The sequence below is a fragment of the Diceros bicornis genome, chromosome 17 (assembly GCF_020826845.1).
Source record: "Diceros bicornis minor isolate mBicDic1 chromosome 17, mDicBic1.mat.cur, whole genome shotgun sequence".
NCBI lineage: Eukaryota > Metazoa > Chordata > Mammalia > Perissodactyla > Rhinocerotidae > Diceros > Diceros bicornis.
Genome location: NC_080756.1, coordinates 2,947,525 through 2,959,298, shown reverse-complemented (window position 1 = coordinate 2,959,298; position 11,774 = coordinate 2,947,525). Strand labels below are relative to the sequence as shown.

Below are 11,774 nucleotides of genomic sequence, written 5' to 3'. Positions count from 1 at the left end.
TCTGTAGTTTTGTTACATCTTTTGAAATTGTCCCCCAGTTGTTGGATGTTCCATTCCAAGTTTCTCTCTCTCTCTCTTTGCATTTTAGTTTGGAAAGTCTCTATGTCCTCATCTCCGAGCTCACTGAGTCTTTCTTTGGCTGTGTTGACTACTGATGAGCCCATCAAAGGCATTCTTCATTTTTGTTACTGTGTTTTTGATTTATCACATTTCCTTTTGATACTTTCTTAGAATTTTCACCTTTCTGCTGACACTACCCATCTGTTTTTACATGTTATCTGCTTTTTCCACTAGAACCCTTAAAGTATTAACTGTAGTTCTTTTAAATCCCCTGCCTGATCATTCCAACATCTGTGTCATACCTGAGTCTTGTTCTGATGTTTTGTCTCTTCAGACTGTGTTTTTTCTTGCCGCTTGGCATGCCAGAGGCTCCAAACTCTCTAGTGTACTTGCTTTTGTCTCTTATCTTTATTTCTGTGTTTTCCTAAGTACCATTCCTCAGAGTGAGACTGTGGCTTGCAGCTTTTTCTGCTGTAATCCATCATTATTATCCTGGAGCCTAGTAGTATGCAGTAAGGTATGGTGAAATGGGAAAGTGTTCTATAACCTCCCCACTAAATCTCAGTGTTTTGAGGGCCCATGTCTCAGGGCTGTGATCTTCACAAGTGTTTCTTCTTGTATAGCTTTAGTTGAGAAAGGAAGCCCAGAGGGGGCTGGAGTTGGAGAAGCATCCTCCATGACTTGTTTACAGGATTCTGGTGAAATCTTTCCCCCTGGAGAGAAAGCCGTTGTTTCCAGACATATTTCACAAGAATTACTCTTCCCCTCCCCCTGCCAGAGCCTCAGGGAAGTCTTCCTCTGATCTCTACCGTGAGAATTTGGTGGGTTCCTATAAGTAAATCCCATGAAAGTGTGGGGGAGCCCTGACACTTCACGCCTCAGATGTTTCTTACTCTTGTTCTAGTCTACACTCAGCCTCCAGCAACTCATCAAAATGACCACTTAAATGTTCTTACCAGTTAACGGTCCCAATGGTTTCTGCTCCCTGTAAGCAGATCACGTCTGCACTCTGGATTTGCCTATTCCTCCAGATTTCGTGGTGGCAGTTTGTCCTGCAACCTCAGTTCTTGGATGGGACCAAGAACAGTCATTGATTTTCAATTGTCCAGCTTTTTCTTGTTTTAAGGACTAGAGTAACGACTTCCAAGTTCTTTATATGTCAGAGCTGAAGCTGGAAGTCTGCCATGATTTTTTTTAGTCACCAGTTTAGTGTCTGAGGCCTCAGCTAGAAAATTCAAATGCTTGGAGCTAGAATCATCTGAATGCTTGTTCACACACATGTCCGGGGATCGATGCTGGAAGTCTCACTGGGGCTAGAGGCCAGAATATCCTCTCACAGCTTCCCCAGGCAGCCTGAGCTTCTCACCATGATGGGGGGCTCCAAGGGTAAACTTCGAGAGAGAGAGAGGCCAGGCAGAAGCTGCGTCCTAGAGTTAGAAGTCGCATAGCATCACTTCCATCACACTCCACTGGTAGGGGAAGTCACAAGCCCCTGCCCGGTATTCAGGAGAGGACATACACTCCACCTCTCAGTGGGAGGAATGTCAGTCACATTGTAAGAATAGCACAGAGATGGGTTAAATATACAGACATGGTCATCTTTGGAAGATTCTATCTGTCACATATATGTATGAGGAGATTACATATACACACACACACATGTATATGGGGATGTATATATAGACACAAATATATACACATGTATACATGTATTATCTGTTGTTATGATTGGAATAAAGTAACTCAAGAATTTTAGACTTCACTAACCTGTGACTCTGAAATAATCTCACAGTGGCTTTTCATATTTTTATTTTGAAACACTTACCAACTTACAGAAGAGTTGGAAAAGCTTTATATTTCCTAAATCATCTCAGAGTAAGTTTCTTACCTGATGCCCCATCACCTCTGAATACTTTAGAGTGCATTTCCTACACACAAAGACATCTCCTACGTAACCATGATATGGCCATCAAAGTCAGGAAATTTATACTGATGTATTACTACCATTTAATTCTCAGACCCCACACGAGTTTCACCACTTGTTCTAAAAATGATCCAGTTCAGAAATTTGCATTGCATGTAGCTGTCATTCTCTGTAATCCATTTCAGTATGAACTGTTCCTCAGTCCTCAGTCTTTCCTTAGCTTACAAGACCTTGATACTTTGAAGACTGCAGATCAGTTATTTTGTAGAATCTTCCTCAGTTTGTGTTTATATGATGTTTTCTCATGTTTAGAGTAGGTTATGCATCTTTCACAGAGATATCATAGAAGGTGTGCTGTGTTCATTCACTGCATCTTACCAGGTAGCACGCAATTTTCATTTATTCCACTACTAATAATGTTCACTTTTATGCCTTGATTAAGATGGTGTCTGCTAGGCTTCTCCACTGTAAAGTTACTCTTTTTCCACTTTTAGTTAATAAATATTTTGTAGGGAGGCCTCTTGCATCTATGTAAATATCCCATTCCTCATCAGATTTTCAGTTTATTAATATATGTCAGTATGTACTCCTGGTTTCCTGTTGTACTCAATAGGTTATAATACCTTACTATCACTATTTATTTTGATGTTCAAATTTTCCTGTATTTGGCCAGTGGGAGTCCCTTCAGACTAGTTTCTGTGACTTTCCCATGTCTCCATCGTTCTCTGAGTGTATCTCACTTTCTAGCACAGCAAGGCACTTCTTATTCTTTCTCTGTCCCAGTCCTGGAATTAGCCATTTCTCCAAGGAGCCCTGGTTCCTTTTAGCAGAATTTGGTATTTAGAAGTCAAGATCTGGGCACTAAGTGTCCTCATTATAATTGGGCTGTCGCTGCTCCCAGGCGCTCTCAGTGGACAAAGTTAAGGAAGAGACACGCAAACAGATACATTTATCTATACTTGTTTCTGTACATATCTATATATGTCAAAGAGCATAGGTTTGTACCGATACACCCAATTCCTATTCAATATCATAGAGTTTATTCTAATTTTCTCCCTTTCCAAACTATAATTCTTCTCCAACAGTGAGAACTTGATTGCCATTATCTTTAATATATTTACCTTTTATTCAACCTGCCTGTAAGTAACCAATCTCCCATCTACACTAATATACCTTTGCCTGTGCAGACGCCATTCTTATTTCACTCTGACTCCCCATGCTGGGCTTCCCCACCACATGGATGTCCTCTTCCTCTTGCTTGGACCCTGACATCCCAGTCCAGGCCGTCCTTCCACATGGATACCCTCCTCACTATGCAGCAGTTCTGACTCCCCACGTCAGGCTGCCTTCCTGTGGTTGGTTGAATAATGGGCCCCCCCAAAGATGTTCATATCCTAATTCCCGGAATTCATGAATGTTACTTTATACGGCAAAAGGAACTTTTCAGATTTGATTAAGTTAACAATCTTGAGGGAGACAGGAGTGTCAGAGACAGAGAGATTGGAAGATGCTATGCTGCTGGCTTTGGAGAAGGAAGAGAAGGCCACTAGTTGAGGAATGCAGGTGGCCTCTAGAAGCTGGAAAAGTCAAGGAAAAGATTTTCCCCTGAAGTCTCCAGAAGGACTGTAGCTCTGCTGATACCCTGACTTTAGCCCACTGAGACTGATTTTGGACATCTGACCTCCAAAACTGTAAAATAATAAATGTGTATCGTTTTAAGTGACTAAATTTGTGGTCATTTATTACAACAGCAATAGAAAACTAACATACTCCCCCACCGCTTCTTGGACATTCTCCTCATTCTGCTCCAGCTCTGACAACCTTCCACACCAGATTTTCCTCTGCCTGTACACCCTTCTCACCTTGCTTGGAATTAGAATCCCCATAGTTGGCAACTGGAAGCGTACCTTACCCTGATGCTCCTAAGTGCTTTCGGATTACTGTTCAGGATGGGAAGAGTGAAGAGAAGAGGAAGAGAAAGAGGAGGAAAGTGCATTAACCCTTTCTGCTTAAGTTCTGATTGCCGAATCCCCAAAATCACTCTGCCAGCAAGAGTGTACCCACTATTTCTGCGAGTCTCTAAGGGTGGGACTTTGTACAAGAAAGTTCTCCCACTCCAGGCTCCGGCTGCTTCCCCTGCTGCTCATAGTCTAGGGAGACAAGTGCCCCTTGCTGGCATTCAGAGAGGAAGCATTGCTGTCCCCAGGCCTTGTTAGTCTAAAGCACAGGCCTTTCCTTCCCTAAGCCCCACAATACTTCTGACACCAGATGTGTACATAAGGGAAGGAACATGCAATATAGAGAATAATTTATAACTACTGCATGGGTCAATCTCCACTCAAGTTCTCTTAAAGGGTCTTCTCCTTGTCTTGTTCCCAGCTTCCATCACATCACCCAATACAGTCTATATCTCTCCATGTCTCAGAGCCTGGGCCAAACTAACACCAACCTGGTTCACGCAGCCCTAGACTAAGGCTCCCCTCCTGGGGCTTCATTTCCCATTTTGTGATGAATCACCTCTTAAGACAATTGGCAGTGGGAATTTCCAATCCCTTCCACAGAGGTATGGTCTGGTTCTGTGGTCCAGATAAGATAATCTCACAGTAACCCTCCATCTGTAGATGTCTTAAAGTGTGTGCCAATCAACCTCAAATGTTAACAAGGGTGGAGACAGCAGCAGCTCCTATCACTTTCAGTTTTGCCAAGATCAGCCCAATTTCTTTTCAATCTTGCCTTATCAAAGATTCAAAAATTGTGGAATCAAGTCTCACCCACTGCTACTTAGCTACCCAATAATCAAAACAATGACCACTGATTATAGTCAAGGACTAAACCGATCTCTTTACATGAACTATTTCACTTAACCCTATTATTGTGGAAGCGTTAAGTGAAATAGCTGGGAAGAAAGCCCCAGACACCTAACCCTCTCTATCGTTGTCACTCACAACCTTGCCACCACTATATGCCCTGAAGCCAGCGGAACAAATCTCGTTACAGCCCATATCCTTGTACATCAGCGATCATGAGAAGTCCCGTACTCACAGCACATCCTTATGTCATTCCCTTTTATGAACTCCTCTCCTACCCCTACTCACTGGGTCTGGAATTCACAGTTCCGCACTAACCAAATCCATCATATCCTCAACTTCCTCATACTCAAAAGATAAACTGATTTTCCCCTAAGCACACTGCTTCTCCTACATCTCCCTCAAATAGGGGTTGTTTTCTCTCTCATCCTTTGAACCCAGAGGAGGGGCAGATAATCTTTCATGTAATCGCTTCTTCACTCTCCTTCAGCAACCTTGATATACTCTTTCCCCTCCTTAACCTTCTTAGAGTTCATCACCAATTCACTAACCATGGTAAGTACATGCTTGTGTATCCTCATGACTTTCTTGTCCTCTATCCCTCTGTCCTACCTGCCTGGCCAAATCAAAGTCTGCTAAATGAACTCTCTGCCTACTCTATATCTTCACCCACAGCTCTATATGGATGGTGACAAACACATCAACTACACCAACTGATGACCCTTAACTTTATGACCTCAGAACTCAAATGGACCCTTAAAGCTGCCTGGCAATCTCCATTGCTCTCTTCTGGTCCATTCATCCTTCTGCTCCTCCCAAGCTTCCAACACTTCCTCTCTAACCCTCACTCTCAGCTTCTTATTTCACTGAGAAAACTTGAAATAACCAGTTAAAATTTCCAAAAGTTGTCACCACCACATTGACCCAACTAGCAACTTCAGAACCCACATAATCTACCTTTCTATCTGGTAACAAAGACAAGCTTTCCGCGCACCTGTTTAAAGCCAATTCCTCCTGTGTCCTCAGCTCACCTCTCTTTCTTACGCACGGAACCACTCTGCAGCTCTCCCCTCTAGCCTCTATATCATCTATTGTTTTTCTCTTAGGTCATTTCCGTCAAAATGTACACATGCTGTTTCTTCTCCCGTCTTAAAAGCAACAACCAAAAAAATTTAAATCTTCTTTTGATCTCCTATCCTGACAGCTACCCCTTTCTTTTTTCTTTTTTGGAAGAGAATTTCTGATAAGAATTATCTGTGTTTATTGTCTCCAATGTCTCTTAATCCCATTCCAACCAAGCTTTCACCCTCACCCTACATCAGAACTGCTCTTGTCCGAGGTCACCAATGGCCTCCACATTGCTAAATCCAGTGGTCAGTTCTCAATTCTCCCCTGACTAGACTTATCTGCATTTGACATAGTTTATTCCTGAAACATTTCTTCACTTGGCTTTCAGGATATCTCATTTTTCAGGATCTTCTCTTATATCACTGGCCATTTCTTTTCAGTCTCCTTTGTTGGTCTCTCCCTAGCCACTTACTGATGGCAGGCCTGAAGACTCAATCCTTTGCTCTCCTCTTCACTACGTAAACTCATGATCTTCATGAGCTCAACTGGTATTAGGTCTTTAAATATCTTCTATATGCCTCAATTCCCAAATTTATGTCAACCATCCAGACTTCTCCCTCAACTCCAGACTAATCTATCCAATTACACACTTAGCATCTCCACTTTGAAGTCTAATGGCCTCCTTAAACTTAACATTCAAAATTGAACTTCTGATTTTCCACCCAAAACCTGCTCACTCCAGTTTCCTCATCTCAGTTGATGATGACTTCATCTTTTTATTCACCCAGCTGAAAAATTAGTTATTCTTGACTCATTTCCTCCAACCACACTGGTCTGCTGGCTGTTCTTTTCTATTCAAGACAAGTCTCCACTTTAGAGCCACTGCAAGGATGTTCCCTTGCCTGGAATCCAAACGGCTTTCTCCCTTAGAAGTGTTTCCTCGAATGTCACCTCTTCAATTAAGCCACCTATAATCACTCCATCTGCATCTCTAGCCCACCCACTCTACCCTACTTATGGTCTTCCCAATTCCTCCACTCTGCTTTACATTTTTTCCCCTAGCACCTATCACCTTCTAACACACCATGTAATTTACTAACATCTTTTGTATTTTGTTTATTATCTATCTTCCCCTTGCTAAATTTTAAATTCCCCAAGAGCAAGGATCATTGTCTATTTTGTTCACAAAAGTATCTGAAGTGCCTAGAACAGCACCAGGCACCTAGTAGATGCTCCAATAAATGTTTCTTGAGTGAAAGAATGAACTCTCACCACATTATTATGAGGAAGGCACAATTATTCTTTTTTATCAGATGAGGAAACTGAGGCTTAGAGAATATAAGTAATTCATTAAAGGTCATACTATTTGTAATGGCGGGACCAAGATTCCAGTCCATGCCTCTCTCCCTGGAGCTCACATGCACCATTCCATTCCCAGTGGTTTTCCCAAGGTGGATGGAGGAGATGGGGACACCAAGATGAAGGACGTAGTGCAGAATTGAGGGAGGAGGTAGAAATGAAGCTTTGTGTGGCAAGCTTAACAATTTGAACTACTTTCCACAGCAGAAGCTCTGGAGTAAATGGTGATGTAATTAAATCTATATTTTGGAAAGATAGAGAGCTGCTAAATGGAGCAGCAGAAGCCAACAAATTGCCAATGGAGAGAAATACTGTATTTAATGGGGCTTAATCCAACTAAGATTTCCACAGCTCAATGTGAGTTTCCTCCTATTAATTCATTAGTATGTAGTTTATTTACCCTGGTCCTCACTTGGAAAAAGTCTGACACAGCATAAATAGTTATGAAATTATACTTTATTCATATTTATTAAATATTGGTAAACTAAACAAATAAATTACTTTCCATTTGGGTGCAGTCACAGTTGTCAACAATTTTCTGACGCGCCAGGCATGAGATGAGATACTATGCTTTATCTGGGGACAAGTCACATCACCTGAAACATTCAAGTGCTGTCTGATGTGCCATTAAAGCAGCGGTCACAATGCAGACATGTTCTCCAACAGGCAGTGACTAGAGGGCATCATTTCATTTGTAAGTGTTCATTGTATCATCAAGGGAAATAAATGCACAACCCACAGGGTCTTTGTAGGTCGGCTAGCTAGTTGGCCCCTGAGATAAAGCCTTATAATCACATACTCTTGCTTAGTTAGCCAGAAAAACAAAGATCAAGTGAAATAGTCACACAACACAGGAATTATAAATAATACATATATAATAGATACCCATTTTCATTACATAAAAGTTGCTATTATAAATACTTTGATTGATGAGTCTAAAAATATATTCCCCATATAAATAATGTAAAATATTAAATATTAATAAATAGATTTAGATTTAAAAATTCAAATATTGCAGGCAGGATGACCATTAGTTCAGTGCTCTCCGGCCTCGAAACTGACCCTGACTCCTCTTCCGCTTTCTTAGGTTAGATCTCGGGGACAGGTCATTCATCACTTTGATGAGTTCACTTATCGCCTTGCGCTGGACCTGCAGATCATCTACCTATTGGGAAAGAAAACAGCAAAATTAACTTCAGGCATACAAGCCATCAGGATATTCTGCTGTCATGGTCCATGAAAATGGAAGTATTCTTTTAAAAAAATTACTTTCACTAGCAATATATTATCTATATTACAATATATTACCAATTATATATAGTAATGCTGGTTTCTCCAGTAGTTAAGACTGAAATTATAATTAAATTGTTAGTTTTGCTGTAATAGCATGGTGCACATCACATGTCCTTAAATTTACTGCTACAGAATTCTCAAAATTGTATAGCGTAAAGAACCCTAAAGTGGAGTGGCAAAAAAATGTGGGTTTGAATCACGCGTGTGCGATAACTCTGACTTTGAACCAGTCACTTAACCTCTCCAAACCTCTGTTTTCTCTTCTAAACAAGGAGACATAACAAGATCCTCCCCCCTCATTCAAGGCTATTTATATCAAAGCCAAACCCAAAGGAATCTGGAGGCCTTTGTCTCTCAGACAAAACGTTGGAAAATATAATCTGTCTTCATGCTTCAAAGCTGTCTTTCAGCTTCTAGAAGCCATAACTTTAAAGACTCAAGACAATTTCATGAGAAAAAGCTTGGCAGTCTAAAGATTTCTCCAGCTGAGATATTCTAGCATCCAAAAGTCGATAGAACAGTTCTTTCATAAGGTATAGATTCTACCTGTTTTCTTTTCTGAAAACAAACACACACTCTGGCCTCTACTTGGCTGCACAGTATGAAGGTTGACAGAGCCTGGCAGTGGGACGTCCCAGAGCCTCTTCAAAGGCTGTTCCTTTCTCCTACCTCATTTTCATTTTCTGTCTAGGGAATTGTAGAATTTTAGGGCAAAGGAGATCATGGAAGTTGTAGTGAGCCCAATAGGCTCCTTTTAAGATGAGGAAACTGAGCCCTAACCAGGCCTGTGATTCATCTGAGGTTACACAGTCCTTGGTGGCTGAGCTGGGAGGAACACAATTCTTCTCCCCCCTCCCACTGCTTTTTCCATCAAGACATGTAGCCTCCCATCAAAAGCCAGAGGATTTCACCTCATAAACAAAGGGCACTGAGAGACCTGCTCCTCCACACTCCCCTCGACTTCTTCACTACTCCCCTGCCCCTGGATTTGTCCCTTCACCTGCCTTTGTGCAGTAGTCATAAGGCCAGCATTTCCCCAAATCACAAATTTAAATGATTTCCATACTGACTTGGCAAAGTCATCCAAAGCACAGACGGAACTAGTAAGGAGGAGTTTGGGCCACGGGTTCACTTCATAGCTAATTTCTACTTTCCGGGAATTAAGGACTTTGTAAGAGCCTCTGTAATGAGACCAGAGAAGGAATCAAGGTCTCCTCACCGGAATCTGAATCAGCTTTTTGAAGTCATCCAGTTTGCTGGTGCTGCTGTTGAAGAACTTAACAAACAGGTCTTCCTTGATGGTATCCATGCTCTTTTGAATGACCTGGTTATCTTTTAAATTTTCAAAGAGTTTGAAGTAGAAGGAGACGATCTGGCTCTGAATTATTTTTTTGTCACTCTCCTTGGGAAAAAAGAGCACAAAGAGAGGTTGTTGTGAATTCATCCACCAGAAAATAAGCAAGAGGAAAATCAGCCAAATGGAAATATTCAGCTTACCTCTTTCCAGTTCTTCAAGATATCTAGGAAAAGAGATCCACCATCCGCTACATCTGGATTGCTTGCATTCTGAAAAAAGAAGGAAAAATCTGTTTACAGTGAGCCCATAAATTGCCCCTAAAAATGTACTTCAAGTTTTATTGAACTCAGATGCTGACAATATTCACTGATTTTCTTTGCAACTCTCTGTTTATTTCTAACAATAAGTATTCCCAAAAGCCGTTGTGTTGGATATAGCCAAAGACTATCATGCTATTTCAGCTTTCTTATTTTCTAGTATAACCTTTAAATTACAAGATTTTATATGAACTCAACAAGGCTGATGATACTTCAATTGTCCCAATTAACTATAGTAAGGAAAAGAAAGTATTTTCAAGGCTAGTAAAAAAATCAGCAAAGGCAACCCACTATAAAATACTGCCCCCCTATGGTACAGGTCTCCATAGCATCTACCAGTGCCCTCCCCTGCGGTGTTACGTCAACTTTAAAAGATAGTTCCAACTATCATTATAATAGCTAAATTTTGGACATACAATAAAATATTTAAAATGAAAAAACTATTTTAATTAACCATAAATAACATTTTAAAAGAAGCTCATAAAACAAAACAAAAAACAATTTTTAATATATACGAGATTATAACTCTTATAAAATCTCAGCGAGTGACTGAGTTCAACAGTAATTCACAGAGAACATAGATGGGGCAGTAGAATTGTAAAATCACTTTTTGGAGGAAAATATCTGTAACTGATTTTTTTAAGCCAAACCTTTCAGGACCTCACCTTCTCTAATTGATCAATTATTTCAAGTTACCAATGTAATGCTAATCTTGACCTTTTACTGTCACATCATAGTAGCCTGAGAAATCAGAAACCAATAGCTAGTCATTTTTTCAATATGCACACTACTTGACTTATCACAATTGAATGGCTTCTCGCCACAAAATTATCAATATCACTATGCTTTATAAACATATTATGCCCATCTTTTGGAAGATTCATGAATCCTCTCTAAGTCTCTATAGGAAATTGAGCAGAGGGTTAAAGCAATAGCTAGATCATTTAGTAAAAAAAAAACTCATCCAGTCAACAGTCAAAATAACACCTAGTCTTCTCGAGATGACTGTGGCCCAGAGATGACAGCCTATCATAGAGACAACTCCAAGTCAACGTTCAGGCGTTTCAACCACAAGCAAGTATTATTAAAAGGTCATACTTACAAAATATTCCTTAAGGTTTTCTATTTCTTTAAAAAACACGGCCTGGCAGTAATAGCTGGAAGAACCCAAAATCACGCAAAGCTGAAAAGCTAAGATAAAACTTGTATAATTCATTGTTTCGGAGAGAGTTAGGCCAACGCAGTTGAAATCGGTAGCTCCTGTCTTAAGCTGATCAGGTCCCAAGGACTTAGCTGATCTTTCTTTTCTAATAGCTGATCTGCCGACGATCAGAAGAGTGTACTGCATCTCTGTCTGCTGCTGGTATTTATACCCAATTGAAGTCTCATCAGGATTACGTATTTTCACAAGTTTTTTGAGATGAGATGGTGACAGATAGGCAGAGATGCTAGTTAGTTTGTATTAATAACTATGGTTTTGTGGCATTTTGGTGTTGTAGCTAGAGTTTCCTTTCAACTCCTTGGGTCTTTTGACGATGAGACAGACCCATTGTGCCCACCCGCACCGTTCTTGTGGGATCTTTGAAAGCACTTTTACTTCACACCATTCAGGGATTGGAAATTTTTCTGCACCTCCTCCCTTTCCTTGT

General features: G+C 40.6%; 1 protein-coding gene across 1 annotated transcript; it reads right to left on the bottom strand.

The window, feature by feature from the left end:
- Positions 1-8,248: 8,248 nt before the first annotated feature.
- Positions 8,249-11,396, bottom strand: IFNG (interferon gamma). Its single transcript, XM_058557446.1, has 4 exons — positions 11,228-11,396; positions 10,009-10,077; positions 9,731-9,913; positions 8,249-8,383 (listed from the first exon to the last, which is right to left on the bottom strand). The coding sequence occupies exons 1-4, from the start codon at positions 11,339-11,341 to the stop codon at positions 8,249-8,251; spliced, it is 501 nt and encodes a 166-aa protein (XP_058413429.1). The 5' UTR covers positions 11,342-11,396.
- Positions 11,397-11,774: the final 378 nt, after the last annotated feature.